This window comes from Lacerta agilis, chromosome 8 (assembly GCF_009819535.1).
Source record: "Lacerta agilis isolate rLacAgi1 chromosome 8, rLacAgi1.pri, whole genome shotgun sequence".
Lineage (NCBI taxonomy): Eukaryota > Metazoa > Chordata > Lepidosauria > Squamata > Lacertidae > Lacerta > Lacerta agilis.
Window position 1 is genome coordinate 1,481,332 of NC_046319.1, and position 23,480 is coordinate 1,504,811.

The 23,480-nt window shown below is 49.0% G+C and overlaps 1 protein-coding gene across 1 annotated transcript in view; it reads left to right on the forward strand.

Moving 5' to 3' along the window:
* Positions 1 to 23,480, forward strand: part of FAM178B (family with sequence similarity 178 member B) — a 167,220-nt gene that overhangs the window by 7,601 nt on the left and 136,139 nt on the right. Inside the window, exons 4-7 of the mRNA XM_033156711.1 lie at positions 1,084 to 2,108; positions 2,736 to 2,797; positions 7,840 to 7,962; positions 14,142 to 14,297. Coding sequence (XP_033012602.1) covers positions 1,084 to 2,108; positions 2,736 to 2,797; positions 7,840 to 7,962; positions 14,142 to 14,297 — 1,366 coding nt within the window. The remainder of the gene's footprint in view (positions 1 to 1,083; positions 2,109 to 2,735; positions 2,798 to 7,839; positions 7,963 to 14,141; positions 14,298 to 23,480) is intronic.

A 23,480-nucleotide genomic window follows, 5' to 3' on the forward strand; every position in this document is an offset into this window, starting at 1 on the left:
GGAAGGCTGGTGGAATGGAGTGGAGTGATATGTGTGGACAGTCATGCACTATTATTGCATCAAACACATGTTGCAGAATAAGCCCACCAGTCTAGTTTGCTAAATAAAAGTCTGCATGGCAGTGGAAGGAAGCAACACCAAGGCAAAGTCATATCTTCTTGGATTGCAGGAGGAGTCAGCAGATGGCGCTTTCCCCTTGAAAATGTTACTGAATCCCAGGAGTTTTTCACTAAATGAAAGTTGTATTTTTCACAGGTCAGATACGCCTGCCCCTAGAAGCAGCAATCTAGTGGAACAATATAGCATTTCCAAAACTTCTTAAAACTGGCCTCCATCAGTACAAATGTGTATATGTCTGAAGCTGAAACAACTTAGTTAAGGGGATGGATCTTGACTCAGGAGTGCTGAATATTCCAGCTAAGCATTAGGAAGAACTTTCCGACTGTAAGAGCTGTTAGACTGTGAAACAGACTTCCTCTAAAGGTGGTGGACTCTCCTTCTTTGGAAGTTTTGTAACAGTTTGAATGGCTGACTGTAAGGGATTATTGAACTGCGATTCCTGCATTGCAGAGGGTTGGACTAGATGACCCCTGGGGTCTCTTCCATTTCTACAGTTCTGTTTCTAATCTTTAGGAAGGTTCTTTGAGACCTTCACATAACAGGGGGAATGGTGGGGTCTGTTTGAATCCTGGAATTATGCAAACCCGTCAAGGTCCTGTGTCAGCATTAACCCAAAGTCTACCTGAGCCTTGCCTTGTGAAGGGGCAAGGAACTTAGCAGGGCACAGAAGTCCTGCCCTTAGGCCACAGAAATCTTATCCATCCACTCCTCCGGTGGCTTCTGACTTCTTATCTGACACTGTCCAGGCACTTTCTGTTATATATTTGCAGCCTTTAGGGCCAGATTCTAAACACACATACACACACACCAAAATAAACGTGAAATTCTTAGAAAGTTGAATTCTGTGCTAAGTCCTCCCTGCCCATTGCGCCTTTTGTTTGTTTGTTGCCCTGTGGCATTGTAGCATGCTAATTGCCAGAGCGCTAACTCCACTCTCTCTCTCTTTCTCCCTGCCTTCTGCAGAGCCTCAGGCCACTTTGCGGCAGATGCAGAAAAGGTCCCTGAAGTGCAGGTCATCAGCAGCCCGCTTTTTGTCCAAGAGAGACATCGGCTTCTTGGGAACTCCCAGCCAGGGACAGAAGAAGGGGCCTGGCAGCAGGTGCAGGAGCAAAGAGGGGCAGCAGGGCCTGTCTTGGTATCAGCACGGCCTTCCTAATTTGTTTCCCCCTGCACATCCCCCGGAGGAGGAGGCATCCCACAGCAGCCCCAGCTCCAGCCTGTGGGGCAACCCAGACTCTCCACTGGAGGAAGATCAAGAGGACACCATGTTCCCTCCGGACTGGTCTCCACCCCGGATCGAATTCCTGTACAGTGACGATCTGCCGCCCTTGAGCCCAGCCCCAGACCCCGCGCCTGAGTACCAAAGCTTGGAGGAGATGCCTGATATCACCCAAGAGCCTGCTGAGCTGCACATGATGGAGTCCACAGCCAAGGCCTCTTCCCCCGCTGGGGACCACCCACAGTTCCTACAAGAGCCTGTGATCCTGCAGCCAAAGAATGCAACCCTTCTGGAGACAGAGAGCGTTGGTCCAGTGCTCCCCCTGGCCGGTGCCTTTCACATGGCAAGTGAGCAGCTGGAAGGAGCCCCGCTTGAGGGCCAAACCCAGACAAGCACCCAGAGGGCCTTAGAGCTGCAGTATCCTTTCTCTCCCTCTCCTAGCCATCCATTGGCCACGCCATCTGCCACCTACCTTAGAAGCAGTACCTCGACATCCTCCAGTGAGCTTGCTGGGGACCCAGTGAGGCTGCCCTATGATTCAGACCAAGAGGAAGACCCAGGCCCAGAGCATTCCTCTTTTGCCATCCCTGCCCATGTCCTGATGACATCCTCCAGCATCTCAGCCTCCCTGGATGAGCTTTCAGGTGACCCAAGGAGACAGGCTCTGGGCTCAGACATGGATGAAGACGCTGATGACAGTGACCTTGTGTCTCTCAGAGACCTCCTGCAGATGAGCAATTCAGATCCAGGCTCCGAGGACCTTTACACAGTAGGTAACACTCTGTGGACTAGAGGCTTGGAATGTAATGGCATAGAGTTGGCTGAGTTTGGTTCAGTAGCCCATCTTCCTTACCAGTGTGATGGCAGAGAGGTAGCACCCCACAAGGTCCCTGGACATCGCTAAGGGCAGCAGGCCGGGTTTCTGATGCAGACTAAGCCCCATAGAAATGCACAGAGAGAGACTGCAAAGCTGAAGGCGGGGAGAATAACGCACAGCCTGTGGGTTGTGTGGCCTGGCCAATTCTTGATTTAAAGGGGGAGGCAGTTAAGTGCCCTCTGGCGGACCCCCTCCTTTGTTGATGGAGCCCCCTAGTGGCGGTGGTGGGCACAGTGCTGCTTTTTATGTTGCAAGCTACCTGCCGTTTTAATTATCTACAATGCTTTCGATGTAGTATTGCTCCGGGGCAGAAATGGTGGCCTGCATGGGCAGCATTGAGACCCTGTCGCTGCTGCATTTATGTGTACATGTCATGTGCGTGTCCCTGCTGGGTCCTTGGCAGCTGCCCCAGAATGCCAGGTGCCAACACCAGCCCTGTTTAGTAGGTCACCAGTTGTGCAGCTCTGCTCTGTCCTCATCTGCTAAAATGACACATTTCTCCTCCACCTTTGCTTGCAGCTCCTTTCATCAGAGCCAGACTGTTATCTCAGCAGCCTTGACAAGCTCCTTGAGGAGAAAAGGTAAGGCTCACCCAGGGATGGAACTCCACTGGTGCATGTTGTGTCTTGGAGCTACAACTTGAAGCAACCTGCTTGTGCCATGTGTTTATTGCTGCGTGGGCCCCTCCATCCACACATCATTCTGCTTCCCCCATGTTATCCCCCTTATTGCCACTTTGTTGGGGGGGGGGAGCTCCTGCGCTGTAGCAGAACAGAGGCGGGACAAAAAAACCTGGAACACTTGAGGTATGAAAAGGGACAGAATTTCAGCAGAAAGTTACAGGACATGGACTGAGTGGAAAAAAGCAGCAGGTCCATCCCGAAACTTCTGCAGGTGCAGTTGAAAGCGGGAGTGTGTATAATTGTCCCAGTAAAGTCATGTGCTCAGGTAATTTTACTGGGAAACGGGAATCATGTATAGTACCCCAATACCATCGTGAAGACAAGTCATCAGGAACGCCCATGAAAAGGTTGCCAAGAGGGACCCTGCCGTCAGGACGCAGAAAGAGACTGGGGTTGGCACATCTCAGAGCCCACTTGCTGTGGTTGGTTCCATGAAGCATCCATCTCTGGAGAGCTACCAGAGAGCTTCTCTGTTTCAGTGCTGCTTTTATGGTAGCTTTATGGAATCATATCATTGGAAGAGAATAAAGAACTGTGATATAAACCAAAGGTGGCTGGGCTTCTGGCTTTCTGGATCTCCTTGGTTTTCACCCAGAACCTCAAGGCTCAGCTGGCAGGACATATGCCAGCATTTAGGCCACAAATTTCTGAAAGACCACCTCCACCCACACAGACCTTATTGGGTGTTAAAATCAGGGAAGGGAGGTTTCTTGATATAATCCTGCCCCCCTCAGAAGTATGGGGTGAAGGAGGGGTGAAGGAGAAGTATGGGGAGGAGTGAATGGGAGCTTGAAAGAGGGCATTTCTCTGTGGCAGCCCCTAACTTTTGGAACTCCACCCCCACAGAAGTGCATGCTGAAGATGAAACTTTCTGCCCTGTTCTTCTGATTTCAAATGGTTTAAATTGACTTATTTTTTTTTTTGTATTGTTATAACCTGCTCTGTGGCTTTGCGGTGAAGGATGGGTAAGAAATTGAAATAACAAAAAAGGAACCGGGTTCCTCTGAACACATGTCCAGCTCAGGAATTTTTATTCCGTACCAGGATCAAACTCACAATTTCTTTCATGAAAAAAGCCACTCATTTTTTTCACCCAAGCATTCTTTTTTAGCAACCTTAGGGAGTGAAGGAGGTTTTCCCCCCTCCAGTTGCTGCCACTGTTAAACAATTGAGAGGGAGAAATCCTTGCCAGTCACTCAGAGCTCGCTCTGCAAAAGCAGATCCCAGCATGCCTTTTCCCACTCTTGTTCTATATGCACATCCTTCTCCATGCACTGGCCAAACCTTCCACTGGGATTTCCAGGTTGTTGCAGCCTAGACAACATCTATATTCCTCTTAAGTCAGAATGGGGAACGTGTGGCCTTTCAGGTGTTGCTGGACTACATCTCTCACCATCCCTGTCTGCTGGCCTGGGTGGCAGAGGATGATGGGAGCTGGAGTGCAACAACATCCGTAGGGCCACAGGCTCCCCTACAGTCTTCGTGTCTCAAGACTCAGCTTAGTCAAGAACATAAGAAGAGCCTGTTGGATCAGGGCACTGGCCCATCTAGTCCAGCACCCTAAAATCCTAGAATTGTAGAGTTGGAAGGGACACCAAGGACCAATGTGGGAATCACAGCCAGAGAATCCCTGACTGGTGGCCTTCTGACCTCTGCTTAAAAGCCTCCAAGGAAGGAGAGTTCACAACCTCTGGAGGGAGACAGACTGTTCCACTGTTGAATAGCTCTTTCTGTCAAAAAGTTACTCCTTATGTTTAGTTGGAATCTTCTTTCTTGGTTTGAGTCCTACCCTGCAGAGCAGCAGAAAACAAGCTTGTTCCCTCCTCCATGTGACAGCCCTTGAGATATTTGAAGATGGCTATCATATCTACTCTCAGGCTCCTCTTTTCCGGGCTCAACATACCAAGCTCCTTCAACCATTCCTCATAAGTTTTGGTTTCCAGACCTTCCTCTGCACATGTTTGTCAACATCCATATCAAACTGTGGGGCCCAGAACTGGACATAGCAGTATTCCGGGTGTGGTCTGACCAAGGCAGAACAGAGCAGTGCTATTACTTCCAATGATCTGGACACTAGACTTCTGTTGATGCAGCCTAGAATAGCATCAGCATCAGCATTTATATTTAAATTTTTCGCTCCTGCATCACACTGTTGACTCGTGTTAAACTTGTGGTCCACTAAGACTCCTAGATCCTTTTCACAGGTACTGCTAGTGTCCCCCATCCTATATTTGTGCATCTGGTTCTTCCTGCCTAAGTGCAGTACCTCACATTTGTCCCAATTGAAATTCATTTTGTTAGTTTGGGCCAAGTTCTCCAATCTGTTTAGGTCATCTTGAATCTCAGTTCTGTCTTCAGTGGCATTGGCTTCGTCTCCCACTTTGGTTTTATCTGCATATTTGACGAGCATCCCTCAACACCTTCATCCAAGTTGTTTATAAAGATGTTGAACGGCGGGGTGGCACCCTGTGGCACCCCACTTGTCACTTTTCCCCAGGATGACAAGGAACCATTAATGAGCACTCTTTGGGTTTGGTCAGTCATCAAGCTACAAATCCACTTAGGAGTAACCTTATCCAGTCCACATTTTACCAGCTTCTCTGAAAGACGATCATGGGAGACTTGGTTGAAAGCCATATTGAAACCAAGGTACAATACAGCCACAGCATTCCCCTAGTCCATCAAGCTGGTAACTCTTATCAAAAAAAGAAATAAAATTAGTCTTGCATGCCTTGTTTTTGAGAATCCCAGGCTGGCGCTTACTAATCACAGCATCTTTTTTCTAATTGCTCACAGACCGACTGTTTAATTATCTGTTCTAGGCCTTTCCCTGGTATGGACGTCAACCAGACTGACCGGTAGTTGCCTGGGTCCTCTCCCCCCCACTTTGAAGACGGTGACAACATTTGCTCGTCTCAAGTCCACAGGGACCTCACATGTTCTCCAAGAATTCTCAAAAATTATAGTCAGAGGCTCTGAGATTGTATCTGCAAGCTCCTGTCCTCACTGTGGCCAGCCAGATGCCTCTCCCTCCTCTGGTTTCCAGCAACTTGTATTCTGAAGCATTACTCCTGATTGTGAAGGCAGAGCTTAGCGGCCCCCATGGCTGGTAGCCACTGATAGCTTTCTCCCCCATGATTTCTGTCATGCTTCCACCCCCCTGGTCTGCTTTGCAGTGCACCTAGAGCCCTGCTCCTTCCAGCAGGTGGCGAAAGAGAGCTGATGGAGCAGGACTGGGTGAAGAAAGGGTGGGCAAAACTGCAGCCTCTTCTTGCTTCACTGGGGAGCGTATTTCTGGATTGCGGCTTGGCAGCATTGCTTTCCACGCATCCTGTCGTTGGTAATCTGTACTGTCTACTCATTGTGTCACAGTCGAAGATGCGCACAGCGGGAAGGTGGCACCTGTTAAGAAAATAGCTCTGGCTGGCTCATGATAGTGAGCCAAGCCACATCTTGCACTGTGGAACCCAGAGTTGCTAGCCAGTTTGGCTAGAGGGACTTTGAAGCTGGATTCTCCCACTTCTTTTTAAAAACAACAACTTTATTTTCCTGTTTTCCAGACGTTAATACAGCAAAGAGAACTGAGAATCTAGAATCACAACAGAAACTCCCCCCCCAACCAATTCCTTCTCTCCACTTCCACAGAAGCACACATATACAAGAACTTAAGTAATTAAATGAATGCATCGCTTCTTTTATCAAACAAATGTTTCCACAGACACCCAGGCATCATAACCATGTTCCTTAGCTGTCACATAGTGAATAAATTTATACCAATTTTAATAAAAAGTGTCAAATTTCTTGCCCATCCATTTTTCTAGAAACATGGGTTACTAATTTGTCCATCAGAATTAAATTCCAAAGTTGAGACCCAAAGAAGTTTTCCAGTACTTGACCATGGTTAGTTTGGCTGCAGTCATGAGGTGGGTGATCTTGGGGGTCTTATGTGATCTCGGGTGGCCACAGAGCAGGATAAAAGGGCAATAGGGATCAAGGAAGAGAGTCTGTTCTGCAGTGAGGCTTGCCTCATGAAACACCTTTATCCAAAAAGAAGAAATGCAGCATCGCCGCCGCCACATATGACTACATGAACCAGCTACATAGCAGTTTCTCTAATAGAGTGTTGAGGTTTTTTAGTTACTTTGCTTAAAGGAAGTGGGTGCCTATATCAACTTTGAACAGGTTCTCCATCATCTGTGCTGAGTAGATTTAAAAGGCGCTTTCCCCCACACCCCACTCCATGTGGCACCATCAGGGCTTTTGGCCATGCTCCCACTCCAACACTCTCTCCATGGCACCACCCAGGCTCTTGAGCTTCAGCCTTCCCTAAGCTGGGTCTCTCCAGTCTGGATGTTTTGGACTACAACTCCCATCAGCATGCTATTGCCATGCTAGCCTGGGGCTGATGGAAGCTGTAGTCCAGAGCCAGTGTGGAGTAACGGTTAGATCAGCCTTTCTCAACCTTGGGTCCCCAGATGTTGGACTACAACTCCCATCATCCCTTACCACTAGTCTTGCTAGCTAGGGTTGATGGGAGTTATAGGCCAAAAACATCTGGGGACCCAAGGTTGAGAACCACTGGGATAGAGTGTTGGACTATGGCCTGGGTGACCAGGGTTCAGATCCCTACTTGGTCATGGAGCTAGCTCCCTGGGTGACCTTGGGCCAGCCACCACCTCTTAGCTTAGCCAACTCACAGGGTTGTTGGGAGGAGAACAATGGAGCGGGTGGGGTCAAGCGTGTGCCCACCTTGAGCTCTTTGGAGAAAAGGTGCGATACAAATGTAATAATAAATAAGCAGGACATCTGGACTGGAGGTTGGCAGCCTGGGCAAAGCTGGTCTATTGATCCTTATGAAGCCCACATACCCCACTCAATCCTCTGCCTGCTACCCCAGGAACAGCGGTCCCTATTCTCATGCTGCTGCTGTGGCTTTCTAGGAAACAATCCTGTGCGGATGAGGAGCTGGAAAGAAGCCTGGGGGAGAAACTGCTGCTCTCCAACTCGTTCAGTTTGGTGGAGGCAACGGAAGAGAATGCAGCCTTGTCTCCTGAGGCCCGCAGGTAATGAGCCCCCCTTCTGCAGCTGGGCAGCAGGGAGTCAGAAGGGCTCAGCGCTTAGAGAAGGGTTGCCCTGTTTTTGGCGCCTTGAGCACTTCAGGTGTTGGGCAGCATCTTCCAAGGATTAGGTGGGTGACTGCAGAAAGATAACAAGACGAGCAGGCTGTTGGAAGTCGATAGATGATGCTGTAGGGGGGCCACAGAGCATCTGGCTTGCAGACCGAAGGTTCCCAGTTCAATCCCTGGCATCTCCAGGTAGGACTGGGAGAGATTCCCTGCCTGAAACCCTGGAGAGCTGCTGCCAGTCAGTGTAGGCACTGCAGAGCTCAATGGACCCCATGGTCTGACTAAGTATAACATGAGAAGGAGTATACTACCCAGAACATACAGAACTCAGAGGCTCTGGCTGTTTTCATACTCCCATTTTACTGTGCACTCCATGGGCTGTTCTGCCACTCCCTCTTCAGTCCACACAAAAAATACTGTATCCAAAAATAGCCACCACGAGAATTGGAGCTCTGGGGCTGGCAGGAGGCTGGAGGATACATGGGAAAGGGGCTGCTGCTGATGCGCCACCCCGCACACCAGCTGCTAGGCGGAGAGGCTGAGCAGCCTAAACAAAGCCTCTATGTGCTTCCGGTCTCTTGGGGGCTTTGTCCACCTCAATGATGTCCTTTTGGGCTCCAGGCAGGGTCTCCTTGAGAGCCACAAGGACTCTCCAGCTCTCTCCCACCACTTCCGGGTTTGAATTGAATTACTGAATTATTTCCCAGCACTGCGCGTATATGTAGTTGTATGTGAGGAGGAGGGGGATGCCTGTATTATCCTTTTTTTTTTGCAAGTTTATCTATTTTGACTACTGGTCTTTAACCAATTTTGGTTTCAGCTATTAGCTATATTTTGGTCAGATTTTGATTTGAATTGACAAATCAAATTGTTGTTGTATTATCTTTGTAATTTAATCTATTTTGCCTACCTTTTTATAACTTTACATTGGTTTAAAATTGTGCTTTATTTTCTTACAACATTTATAAGCATTTTACATTTGCGTGGCCAGGTGCATTCGGCCCTTCCCCCACTCCGGGAGCCAGACTTCAGATCAAGGAGAACACACGACAACGTATTTGGGATTAAAATGGCCACAACTTTATTCCATTTCAAATGTAGGAAACATTGGCTTAGGCACTGGGCGTGTATCCCTCTCAGTCCCCTGCTGGGCATCTGAGCAAGACAGGGCCAATCAGGAATATGGGGACACTGCAAAACGTGTATTTGTTTGCCCCCTTCCACGTTGCTGAGGGGAGCTCTACAGCCCACTGCTGTGCGCTTGTGGTCAGAGACTCCCCACAGGACCCTTCTAACGGGGAACCCTGATATTGCTGCCACAAAAGGGGTGAGTCACCATACCAGCCCTTCTTCGATTGTTAGATTAGATTAGATTGTTAGGATTCCTCCCAAGGCCTAAAACCACCAAAGTTGTGACAATTGATATGGGGAAGGCAAAACCTGCAGAGCAGGGGAAATCCCTTCCTGGCTTTGAGAAAAACAGCAACCATCTTCTGACTGTAGCAACGCCCATGGACCTGGAAGGAGAAAGGTTAGCCTGCAAGGAAGGATACACTTGGAGGGAGGGCTGGGTGGGTGACGCTCCGGGGCCAACTGTGCTGGCCGCATCAGCTCCGGCCCCCTTTTAAATCTAAGGAGCAGACTGAAGTGAAGTCTGCATAGGAATGGTCCACTCCTCTGGCCCCGCCCCCAGGCTGCCGCGGATTGGCTGATTCAAAAATTGGGTTGGATGGGAACCGAGAAGTCTCTGCAGCAACCAAGGGCGTGGAGCAACAGCCCTGATTTGGTATACACTCATTTGAGCTTTTCTGTGTACCAGGACCAGAGTCTTAAAGCCCAATCCCACATGCATTTACTCCAGTTAAGATCCACTGAGTTCAAAGGAATGTAAGTCCTTGGAAGTGCACACACGTACAAAGGGCAAGCCAGAAACACAGAGACAGTTCTATCCATTTGCAGAACCCAGCCAGGCCCATACAGTGGCACTGACTTGGGCCCCAGACTGTAGGTGCCCAGCTCGTGACGGCATGCGCTCTGGTGCAGCAGTGGCAACTGGACCAAAGCCTCTGCCGTGGGGCCTCTGCTGCGGGGCCCGCCACAGCTGCTGCTGCAACCCAGGGAGCATGTCCACAGCTGCAGTGGGCCCCAACAGAGGCCCCACGGCACAGGTGCATGGCCCAGTCACTGCCACGGTGCTGGAGCATCAGAGGCAAGGCGGTGGGCAGCGGCACGCGGTGGTGGCCAGGGGCGGAAGCTGGGCACCCACAGCAAAAATTATGTGGGTGCCGGGGTCCCCAGGAGTTTGCCCCAGTGGGCCTGTATATCTTGGGCCAGGGGTTGAATGCTCGCCCAAAGGTAAAACTCCTGTTTGGGAAAAAGGAAGAATCATCGGCAAACCCTAGGCTTCATTAGTTGCCCTGTGATGGTCCCCCAATGTTACTGCATTATGGATGTCTGGAGGGGTCACTCTTGCACTGCAGCACAGCAGAAGCAGGACAAAAAAAATGACTTGTGTTAAAAGTTAAAAGGAATTCAGCAGGAAACCGTGAGACACAGCTGGAAGCAAAGCAGTATGTCCGCCCCAAAACTTTTGCAGGGGCAAACAGCATTGAAAAGGGAATGTGCACAGCTGCCCCAAATCCTAATAAATGCCAAATGAAAAGGGTGTCTGGAGGGACCTGTTGTCCAACTTCCATGTGAGCTTTGTGTGAGCAAGTCAGGATGAGTGCTGAATAAATGGGTTGTCCTCCAAAGAAGCTTTGGGGGCGCGGGGGGGGGGCATTTGCAGAGAAAGGCTTTCTGTCCACACCCTCCATTTCTCCTCCTATGTAGTTGTTTTCCTGCCCCCACAGGAATGATTGGCTCTATTAGTTCTGATGGGGGGGGTCAAAATCAGAGGGCAGTGGCTGAAGGCCCCTCTCTTCCCTTGCAGGCCATTCTGGTGGGACGGGGCTTTCAGATTCCACTTTCCCATTTTGCTCCCGAAGAGTCTTGAGCATTTTGTGCGCTGAGTGGCAGATTCAACCTCTGTCCTCCATCTTTGGCTTTGATATTCAAGATGGCCCCTGAAATGGGCCCGATTCTTTTTCAGACCGTTGTGTCCCAGGCAGAGGCCTTTCTTTCCCAGCCCTGCTGCTAACTGCTGACCCTCATAGCTTCACCTGCCGCTGGATAATTGAGATCAGGCCTTTCTGCCGTTGACCCACATGAAACACTCTGCTTGGATTGCTAACCTCAGGCAGAAGTCTTTTCTGGGTGGATGCTGAGGGTTTCGCCTTCTGTATGCAAAACAAAATACACTCTGTCACTGAGCTGAAGGCTTCCGTTCCTTTCATGTTGTATTGCTGCAAATCGAGTTTAGACAATAATTGCAAAGAATGCAGGCACACAACCCGCCCCCCCCAATGGTAGGAGCTGAACTGGGGGTTGGGGATGTGGGGAACCAGGTTTATGGGCCCCTCTTTACCCTCTTTCAGGAGCCATTGGGTGGCATCCTAGCGCAACCCATCCTGGTGCCCACTCGGCAGTTGCTTTGCAGTCGCCCTTTGCCCGGCAGACTGCTTGATTGAGCCTGGGGAGTGATCCCTTAAGGGCCACGGCAGCAAGTTGGTTGTGCCAGCTCCCCACCCAGCTCCTGGCGCTGCAGCAGTAGTCCAATCTCGCCGTCTCTTTTGGGGGAACAAATGGCTCTGCATCGGTGGTTGTCGCTCATTATCCCAGCAAGGGAGGTGGGCAATTATCCGGAGACCTGGCAGAAGAGTTATTAGTCTGTCAGGCTGCAGTCAAAGAAATAGTGGGGGGAAGAAGGTGGGGGGCGGAGCAGGAATTCGCAGTTCCTGAGATCAAAAGCAGTTAACCCCTTGTGGGATGAGAATGGCTGCCATTCCCACAGAATGCAGTAAGATGCAGAATGCAGAATGCAGTAGCCGTTTCCTCAAAATAATAATTTACAAAGAGACCAATGACAAAGGAGGGACCTGTGAGGAGTAGGAAGTCTTAGGAACTCTCTACCAGGTCTGGCTATTTCTCTGCCTAACCCAGTGCTGTCTACTCTGACTGGCAGAGGTGCTTTCGTGCCTCAGGCAATGAGAAATCTTTGCTGTCACCTGCTGCTAGCAAGACAGGAAGATGCCAAATGTTTAAAGCACACTTAAAACACATGGCTTCCCTCAAATAATTCTGGGAACTGGTTTGTTAAGAGTGCTGGGAATTGTATCTCCTGCAGTTCCCAGGATTTTTCCTTTTGGCTGGGGGAGCAAGACAAGAGACCTTTTCAGGAGAACCCCCTCTTCTGGAAGAGTTCTCCTCAGGGAGGTTTGCCTGTCTTTGCGGCACCAGCCGAGGACATTTCTCCTCTCCCGGGCGTTTGTGTGTTAATTCCTGTGGCAGCTAATGGTGCTTTTCTGGGGGGTTCCTTTGTGGTGAAGCCTCTGTGGGGTTTTGGAGGGGTTTGATCATAGACCCCCCATCTGCAAGCCCCCTTGGTCCACCTGGTTCTGTGCTGGCACCACTGATGGGTTGTGGCTCTCTGGGGAGTCAGTCTTCCCCAGCCCTCTCCGGAGGCACCCGGATTGCAACCTGGGACCTTCTGCCTGCAGCGCATGGGCTCTGTCACAGAGCTGTGGCGCCTCCCTGCCTTCTTGTGGGTGGATATGTGGGGGTGCCCCTTCATGGATCCCTGCCTTGTCATGGCGAAGGGGCTTGAATAACTCCAAGAAGCTATGAGCTATGCTGTGCAGGACCATCCAAGACGGACAGGTCATAGCCGAGAGTTTAGACTAAATGTGATCCACCTGGAGAAGGAACTGCCAAACCACTCCAGTATTTTGCCAAGAAAACTCCATGGACATAAAAAAGGAGAAGCTTTGAGAAGAAAGTGAGAGTTTCCAAGGCATGCTCTGGTCCATGGGGTCACGGAGAGTCAAACACAACTAAGGCGACTAAACAACAATGTGGGGTGGGGGGTGGGCTTGCTGCTAGAGGTTTAAACATTCATGGCCACCCATCTGCTCTTCTTTTAAGGATGTGCAGGGCAATGCAGGTGCAGTGGCGTAGCAAGGTCAGGTGGTACCCGGTGCAGAAAAAATCTTGCCCCTTCCCATTGAAATTATTAAAAGAAGGAAAAATAAGATACTTACAGTTGCAAGTGTTATTTTCTGGTTTATTTACTTAACATGGTGAGCATAAGCACTTAAACCAATTTTCCCTAACTTTGTTCTCTGCAAATTTTGAAATCGCATCATCAAAATCAGTTCCTTTCGCTACTTTGTTCAGCCCGGACACTGAGATCCAGCGCCAAGGGCCTTCTGGCGGTTCCCTCATTGCGAGAAGTGAGGATACAGGGAACCAGACAGAGTGCCTTCTCGGTAGTGGCACCAACACTGTGGAATGCCCTCCCATCAGAGGTCAAGGAAATAAGCAGCTATCCTATTTTAAAAAGACATCTGAAGGCAGCCCTGTTTAGGGAAGTTTTTAATATTTAATGCTGTATTGTTTTTAACATTCGATTGGGAGCCACCCAGAGTGGCTGGGGAAACTCAGCCAGATGGGTGGGGTATAAATAAATAAATAAATTATTATTATTATTATTATTATTATTATTATTATTATTATTACTTTGTTTTCAATTGATAAGATGGCTAAGCCAGAGAGCCGAGTTTGACTCATAGTGGACCTAAGATAACTCTTGACTGAGCATTTTATCCTTACAACAACAACCTTGTGAGGTAGCTTAGACTGAGAGTGAGTGGCCTGCCCAAGGTCACCCAGTAAATTTCTTGGCTGAATGGGGAATTGAATTCTGGTCTCTCAGGTCCTAGCCCATCACTCTAAGCACTACTGGACCATACGTTTGTTTAGCTGTAGACTCCTAGAGTGAGCTCCAGCCAAGCCTCAGTGGCAATGGCTGTAAAATGGAACCAAGTACCCTTGCATGAAGTGTGCAGCAGAAAACTCAGGGCAGGGATGATGCAGCTTGTTGTGGCTCTTATCTGAAGAACACACCTGCCTGAAACATGCATTTCCAAAACCCAGCTTCCTATGTTCCTACCTCACCGTTTCCCATAAATTTGAAAGCCAGTGTAATTATTTCCTTCTGGTTTTTCTCCTCTTCCCAGGTTCCTCCTGGAGCAGTTCCTTGTCAGCCAGGGCACGATCCCAGCTGTTCACCCTGGCGAATGCATCTTTGTGTTGCCTCCCTACCTGAGGGCGGCTTTGACCCTTGACACTGTTCAGCTGAAACCACAGAATCAGCTAGAAAGATATTTCTTTGGGTGAGTTCTCTGTTCAACTGGAAAGTAAAGAATATATTGTGGGCCCCAAGGAAGTCACGGCTTCAGGCCAGAGGGTGCAACAGGCCAGTTGATGTAGGTCTGGTGTTCACTGAGAGGGTCAAACCTGTCCCTGGTCTGTACCATTTCAGCCTGAAGGTCAGTGAATAGCTGAATGCTCCTCTCTTTCTATTAAAAAGAATATGCCAGGGAGAAGAGATTCTGCCTAGGCTTCTCTTTGACATGCTAGCTTTCTGTGTGCAGGGATTCCCACCCACCCCTCCCCATGGAGGGGACTTCCATCATATTATCCTTCTGCCTGCAGTCTGAAATGGTGTAACTCAGGCACAAGTTGATCACCTCAGTGAGAACTAGGCCAGTCCCTTAGTCCACTCTTGCAAAATTCAGCGGATTTGATATCTGAATCCACTTCTGGGCAGTATACATTGGTTTGGTACTGGAGATTTCACCATGGCCTTGATCCAGGACTCCTTGGAGTTAGAGTCCTCTAGTCACTGCCACTCTGCAGAGGAGATGGATTCATTCAGAGCCTGCCTCCTTTCCCCCGGCCCCCAAGGAGAAACACAAACTCCTTGGGGGACCAAGAGAGCCCTTTGGAAAGGTCCTCACAGCTGGTTACCCCGAAGGAGCCAATGGCTGCAGGTGTCAATGCTGGTCCTGTGGCTGATCAGGAGGCAGTAGGGCAGGTCCTACAGTAAGTGACTCCCTAGCTCTGCTATAAAGCTCAGCCTAAGGCTGCAGGACCTTGCTGAGACAATGTGGATGTAAGGCCTCAGTTGTAGGAGTCCTAGCCATGGTCCTGAATCCACACGTTGACCTCCCCCAAAGATGCCTTGCTTTGGGAACCAGAAATGCCCACCCTTCCTTTGTTCAGACCTTCGCCCCTCCTCAAGAGTGAGCATCCCCACAGATCCCGACATGCTTATTGTGGAAGTAGAAACTGGAGGAAAATCACCTGTGGATCTTGGGGACATGAGCTTGGAACTTCCTTGATTGAAACATCTCTCCGCTGAGGAACACTGCTTCTTACTGATCACATGGCCTGACCCCTCATCTTTCGCAGCAGAAGTTGCTCTTGTCTCTTCCAGAAGAAGCCTCCTGTCCCCCGCCTGCTTGCCTGCCTGCCACTCGCTGAGCATTTTACTCGCTCGAGTGAGTGATTTGAACGATGTGGACACAGATGATCTTCCCAGGTCAATGTTGCTTTCCCTGTCGCTGGAAATGGGGGGGGGGCCCTGCGGCCATCATGATAATTGGCTTAAAAACAGCTTAGGTTTGCTTCCGCTTCTCTTGCCTCTGTGTCGCCAGCCAGCATACCATTTCAGCATCAGAATGAATAACTGATGGCCCTCTGCTTTGCTGGGGCAGCAGTGAGGCCTGGATCCTGGTGAACACATTGGTGAAATTTGGAAACAGTGAGGAATTGGGCAGAAGTGGGAATCCGAGTGGCATCCACCAAGAATGCAGGTTCATACTTTCAGTTTGCAAAGATGGGGAATTCGTCTTTCCCTCTTCCTTCAGTGGAGGAACTAAATCTCTCCAGCTTAGTTCTTAAGCTGTGGTGTGCCCTCCCCCCTTAAAACTCGGTCCTCTTTTAGGTAGCCCCCAAGGCCCTGGTGGAAACAGAGGAAAATGCTAAGAGTTTATTTTGCTCTTTAAAGTTTTCACCATATGCAGAAGAGGCAACCAACTTTTAAAAAGCACCTTGCCTCTTCAGTAACACTGCTGTGCAGGGGCCATGGGCATATGAAATTGCAAGTCCATGGGTTTCCATGACAGTGTGATTGTGATTCACATACCAAATAGTCTTGCTTCTGGAGTTGTAAAGAACCTTTTCAGACAATTGAGACAGGAAAATGGCAGAAGCAGACTTAATGTACTGTCAGTCTAGCCTGGTCTATTAATGCAACAAGAACTGATCAAATCAAATAACTGGCTAGTCTGGTGTTCTGCCTCTGACAGTGGCCAGCCACTATTGGAACGCACAGTTCGAGTTCAATTCCCATCGTTCTCTGCAAAGGAGGATTGATTGACAAACCACTCTGAAAAGTGTAGTTCTGTGAAGGGAGAAGCCATCTCCTAACACCTCTCAAGGGATGCGGGTGGCGCTGTGTTAAACCACTATGCTGCTTGGGCTTGCCGATCAGAAGGTCGGCAGTTCAAATCCCCATGACGGGGTGAGCTCCTGTTGCTCGGTCCCTGCTCCTGCCAACCTAGCAGTTCAAAAGCATGCAGTGCAAGCAGATAAATAGGTACTGCTCCGGCGGGAAGGTAAACGGCATTTCCGTGTGCTGCTCTGGTTTTGCTGGCCACATAACCCAGAAAAACTCTCTGTGGAAGCGGACAAACGCCGGCCCCCTCGGCCAGTAAAGCGAGATGAGCGCCGCAACTCCAGAGTCGTTCACGACTGGACTTTAATTGTCAGGGGTCCCTTTACCTTTAACACTTCTCAGCACCTTTAACAACTATACTTCCCAGGATTCTCTGGGGAAACCCATGACTGCTGAATGTGGCATGATGCCTCTTTAAATGCGTAGTGCAGCTGGGACCTGATTCCTTCCACAGGGGTTTTGCCCAGGGAAGTGGCTGGCATTTCTTTTGCCTGTAATTGTGGGTAGAAATGACATTGGTGCCTGTCAGCGGATGTTCCTGATGCAGGGTGTGCATCCCTCCTCCCCTCCCTCTGCCAACCATACAGCTTCCCTCTTGTCTGACATCCTTGCGGTTCTACTTCCAACAGTGCCGTGCAGCTCCTCCAATTAGCAGAGCCAATGCAGGCTAATTACTGTCAGACTCTCGTTCAGTGCAGCGGTTTCCCTCTCCCCCCCCCCCGCCACCACCCTGCTTGGTTGGAGCCGAGCAAAGCAGTCGCTTCATTGTTATTCTGGCGCAGGCTCCACTATGCTCCCGGGGGTGTGTGGTGGTGGCTCTCAATTGCCATTTATCATAGGGATGCTGTGCGTTACAGGTAACCTACTTTTGCAGCTCTGCTAGAATATTCACGAGTTTGTGCTGCACATATTCCCATACAAATGAGCACATGGGCAAGGCATGTAGAGTGAAAGGAAGCACTCTGGTTGCAGTCCAGCCTGCCCATAGTGTGCTTCCAGGTGGGGCTCAGTGTTGCCAGCAGGCATCCTTAATTTACCAGATTTTCTGTAGAAAGGATAAATCTGGATTGCTGTATATGAGGGGCAAACTACGGGCTGCCACGTTGAAGCCGATGGCGTCACATGGGCACTGCAGAAGAACTGTGGCATCCTGTCTCAAAGCTCCTGTGCAGTCAAAGGCACAAGCATATTGTCTCTGCATGCGATGAAGATTGAGCCAAGAGATGGACGGATCCCCACCCGCGACAGTTTCACATGTGCTCATTCATAAGCCTTTTTCTGCATGGGATGGTTGCTGTGGCAGCAGACCAAGGTGTTCTGGATTAACTAATCCAGAATAAACATTGTCTCGCTTCAGTGTCTTTCTCAGATTTAATTCCCAATCCTGCAAAGGTCTACCCAGCAGTAAACCCCACTGGGTTTGATGGGGTCACACTTGAGTATACAGAGGTTTTTTCATATTTGTATTTTTTGATACGACAGAACAAAATGGCTCCGCTTCTGGAAAACAAGTGAAGGTAATTCCCTTATGGCTTCACTGAGCTGTACACACCCACACACACATATATGTCGGAAGCCTACCAATTTGTTCTCAGACAGCTGGGGAGAAATGTCTTTTTCTCGTCATGCAACCCAGAAAGAGGTAAAAAGAAAGAAAGAAAATGCAACACGCTGATTTATTTTTATCAAATAAAATACTGCCAGTCATTCTAAAATTACATAGGAAGAGGTAAAAAAAAAAGAAGATTTTAAAAAGAAAATAAGCCAAGGGAAAGTAAGGAGAAAATTTACAGAAAGGAAGGAACTGTGATAGGATGAACAAACAGGGCAGTTTCAGAAGGTCTTGGGGGCAGCATAAAATTAGGTTGAGTGTGGATGTGGCCGCCAGGTTGTGGGCTAGATTGCTGTACTTCCTGGACCGTCCTCTGTGGCATTTGCAGTTCACTTTCCCTTCTTCCAGTGATAATCTGTCTTTTACCACATAGGAGCTTCAGCAGCATCTGAGAGAACTTGGATAGAGACTGAGCTTGTATGTCACTGCCAGGCTCCAGCCAAACCACCAGCGCTTTCCAAACTGTGTGTCGCGACATGTTAGTGTGTCGGCTTTAGTGTGTAGGTGTGTTGCGCAAATGCTCCCCGTGCTCCTGCCAGGGCTGGAAAGGGGTTAGTTTTACCTCTTGTTTGCTAGTAAAACTGATTTGCTGGGTCGCCAAATGATGCATGTATTAAAACTGTGTCACCAACATGAAAAGTTAGGAAAGCTTTGCCCCGACCAACAAAATAAGTCAGATGCTGCCGCCTGACTTTTATAAACGCTCTGCCCACAATGCACTTACTCAGCACTTCTGCCAGGAGCTGCCAGGGCTCCAACCAGGAACTCACGGTTCTTTGCGCAGGTGTCCTATGTGGCTACAGGTTGGAGCGTCATCTTGGGAAGTGAAGCCAGGCTGCCCATTGGTTCTCCACAACGAGAAAGGGTGATAAAGGCATCCTGTTCAGTCTGGGCCTCTGCCTGGGTGACAGCTGTCTCCCTGGCTCTGGCATCTTCTCATTCTTGGCATGGGATAGGGGCAGGGAGCAGGAATCCAGTTCATTTGCATTTTAAAGCAAACCTATGTAATTCATCCTTCCCCAAACAGTACATGAACTGAAGCGTAGCGATCCTTCAAAATTTATGCATCTCCGAATTTTGTGATGCAGTTCTCCAATCAAACAGTGTGTGCCAAACTACACATATTAGGGGAAGTGTACGTAGAAATGTATCTCTTAGTGACAATAGTATGCAAAATGAATTATGATAGAATAGTTGCTTGCAGAAATGCATATGTTAGGAGAAATTTGCACTAAAATGCTGGTGGATTTTCTTGAGGAAAGTGCAAAAATGTGGAAAACTGAGTTAGGATTGGAAAAACAAGAAACTGAAATGGAGACATTGGCCTGCTATGGTTCCTGGCTCCCACTGGACACTCAGCTCTGGACAATGACTGAGCACCCAACATGCAAACAAGCCACATTGTTACAACGGTGGCCGTCTCTGCGACAATGCTGTTCCTTCCTATTAACGTTTGGGTTGTGTGCCAAGTCTCTGAACCCTGGACTAGGACGTTTCTGCATGGAAATGCCCTCCTGGGCACCCCTCAAGTCCTGACACCCGCTCTGTCATTTACGTAGGCTTGCACAGCACATTTCATTGGCATGTGCACCCAAGGAATTTGTTTAGTTCAACAAAGGAAAGAACTGGGGGGAAATTGCAAGACAAACAAAGAAGGACAAAGAAGAGTTAAAGAGGCAAAAGCTAACAAAACGTCTACAACAGGAGCAGTCAAGAAGTCAAAACAGAATTTTTCCTGCAGAGAAAAGGAGCTGTGCCAAGCTGACCAGGGGCAGGGTAGATCTGCAGGGCCAAGGGCAGGGGGCTTCTCCTCCTCTGTGCTTGCGTGCCACAAAAGCAGCCTCTCATCCCCACTAATATCTCTCCACAAAAGGTGGCAAGCAGAGCTCAGGTGGAGACAGAGCCATGAGACAGACACAGGCAGAAGAAAAAGGCTGGAATGGGTCTGCAGCTTCTGTCTGTGCCAAGAAGAAGAAGAAGAAGAAGAAGAAAGAAGAAGAAGAAGAAGAAGAAGAAGAAGAAGAAGAAGAAGAGCAACAATTTATTATTTATACCCCACCCATCTGGCTGGGTTTCCCCAGCCACTCTGCAAGTGGCCCCCTCCCTTACCACTGCTTCCAGAGATAGACACAGGTAGAACCCTTTTCCTCTTCCTGCGTCTCTGTCTGCTTCCCTTCTCTTCCCTTCCACCTTTGTTGCTCTCCCCTTGCCACTCCCCACAGACAGGTCACAATCCCCAGATCTTTTTGAAACATTAGGCTGTGCCTTGGCACACCCTGTGTGCATCCCTATAAGTTACTTACTCTTTGACCTCTGTGTTTCTCCCCCCCCCCCGCATCCCCACCTCTGTCATCACTTACCTTGGCCCCAGGTTGCTGTCCTGGCTGTTGGGGCATTGTGAGTACAAAAGAGATTCAGGGCACTGACCCCCACATACCTATTTGCACATGTCGCCTTATAGGTACAGATGTAACTTTAGTACAGTGGTTGAGTTTCACAGAAAGCAAGCCAACTAATTTCCCAATCAAATCACCCTAGGTGAATTCCCAAATTAATTTGCCATCCCAACCCCAGATCCCTCCAAATCAGATCTGCCTCAATGCACTCATATCCCGCAAATGAATCTCTAGATAAACTCATCCTAATTTATTTCCCCAAATTTAATACTAAGGCCCAGGGGCCGGATCCGGCCCAATCGCCTTCTAAATCTGGCCCGCAGACAGTCTGGGAATCAGTGTGTTTTTGCATGAGTAGAATGCGTGCTTTTATTTAAAATGCATCTCTGGGTTATTTGTGGGGTATAGGAATTCGATCACCCCCCCGCCTCAAAATATAGTCTGCCCCCCCACAAGGTCTGAGGGATAGTGGACTGGCCCCCTGCTGAAAAAGTTTGCTGACCCCTGCTACTGCATAACCCAGATCACACGCACCCAATTTTATTTTCTACAAATTCATTACCCATCAAGTAATATCCAGCGCACACACAACATTTGGGGTCTCACCAGCCCCACCCCTAGCAACCCCCCACCCATGAGTCACTTTTCCTTCTTGGATTCTCCTTGAACAGAATTGGCCTTTTGGAGCCTGTGGTCCTGACTACGCTTATCTAATACCTACATCAGCTCCACACACGCAATTAACTTCTGACCTGGCCTATATTTAAATGCCCCTTCCATTATCCAACAAAGGCCCTTTGGATTCCAATGACACGAGACAAGTCTGTGCTTTCCTTGTAACTCCATGCTCATCAATCCCCTTTATGTCAGGGCCCAGCCTCGTTCCCCTAAGGGCTGAAGCTGGACTGGCTGGGAGACAGGCAATGCGAGAAGGAGGCCAGAGCAGCTGGAATTTCGGACAAGTCACTCAGCCTATTGAGAGGCCTCCAGACAGGCAGGAAGTGGGGCACAAGGAGACCCTTTCTGGAGTACCAGCTCATCTTCCTTTGTGCAATTAAAAGAAGAGTTGCAGCTGAATGACCCCAAAGTGATGGATACTCTGCAGAATTTGTTGGCTTTGTGTTTGGAGGAAAACAGATCCAACATTTAAGAACAGCGGAGCCCTTTTGAAAGTTCTCCCCCCTCTTTCAGTACATGTGTGCCCCTTTCTGTTCTGGGGCAAGCTCTGGAAACCAAATCCTGCATATTTGGAACCGGGGATAGAGGGACTAGTTGTGGAGGGTGCCTCTTGGCTAGTGCCTGTGACAGCGCCAACTCACCTAATGCTGCAATTCCTAGAGCCCCACTGATTCCTTGGCTCCGGGGGCAAAATGAGTTGTTCTTCATGGAGTAAAGTTCCATTGGACCCTTCCTCTCCTCCACCCATCTGACAAAGAAAAAAATGTGTTTGTGTTTCACTTTTGTATGCATGAATCTGAATGCAAACTCTGCGTTTCAGAGAATAAAGACTGGTTTTTTCTAGCAAGCCAGAACCGGGAGCTCTTTTCGTTTCCAAATTTGCAGCAATTCCTGCTGAGGAGAAATTCATCAAATTGCCTAGACGCAGTCAGGGAGCGGAATGACAGCCTGCGTGGCCCAGGGGGGAACCATCACTACGGATCATTATGTTCTGAGCAGCTTAAATATATTTTGTCCCAGAAAAGTATGGCATCAAATGCTCTGGAAAGATTTATTTGAAAAACAGCCGCTTTTAGGGGGGCCGCCGGGTGTCTTTTAAATTGTGTTTTCTCTTTAATGCACAAGACTTGTTCCTGCATCTTTTATTTTCACTTACAGGAGTTGTTTAGAAATAATGCTATGAAGGCTTGGAGATTTTTTCCATTTCTGGGGTGTTGTTTTTTATTTGTTTACCTCCAACTTGATTTAGACGGATGGATTTGTGAGCCCCAGGAGTGCTTAGCACAGAATCACAAGAGGGCCCCCCCCCCCTTGTCAAAAGGAGGCCTGGGGAAAAGGTTTCTCCTGAAGGCCATATCCCCCTCACTCCCCCTCTCTGAAGAACAGCCATGTCCTTTGATCAATGAACAAAGTCTGTAGAAGAGGAGTGGGGAACCTGTGGGTTACAACTCCCCCCTTATCCCTGAGCATGGCAGGTGCCAGCTGGGCGGCGGGGGGGGGGAGGGTGAGGGTTGCAGCCCGCAGCCTCCCAAGGGCCAAAGGTTCCCCTTCCTGGCCACAGAGACAAGATCCTGTGGGAAGGTGGGGTCTGCAAGTACAGTCACCGGATCGCCAATCTAAGAGTTTGCCTCTTCCCAGCAGAAACCCCACACTTTCTTTTTAATAGATTTTGAAAGCCTTTTCATAATACAGTAAGATAAAAGAAATTAAAAGAAAAAAGTGAAACAGAAAAAAGCAAAGAAAACGCAGAATCCTCTCTCCAAAGTAGCTTGCAACCAGGGCTTTGCCCCCCCCCCCAGCTGGAACTTGCCGGAACTCAGTTTCAGCCCCTCTCCGGTGGTGCCATTGCCGTTCTAAGGGAACGAGGGAAGTGTTCATGGTGAGTTCCAGCACCTCTTTTTCTAGAAAAATAGCACTGCTCGTAATGCTTGTCTCACAGAAAGTGCTGGACCCTCCTAGCTCTTCTCACCTGGGAGCTTTCCTCTCTTCTCCCAGTCTCTCACCCTGGGCAGATTCCCTTCCCCATCTCTCACACAGGGGCCTGCCTTCCTGTGTGTGATCCTTAGATCCCGATAATGGCCCTGAGCAGAGAACACCAAACGAAAACAAAAGAAGAGAGCAGAGAAAACAGAAGAAAGAAGATAAAAAGAAGCAAATAATAGAAACAAGAAAGAAAAAGAAAAAGGACTTCCAATTTTCCATCTGTCAAAACCCCACAATTTCCTCTGCAGTTTAGGGAGCCGAGATATTGAACCATTTGGAAACATTTTTCAGTTGTGCCCTCTCTGGTCTAGCTACAGATGCTTCCTCTGTCACGTGGTGGAGTCGGATCAGACCACAGGTCCGTGCAGTCCCAGTACTCTGTTTT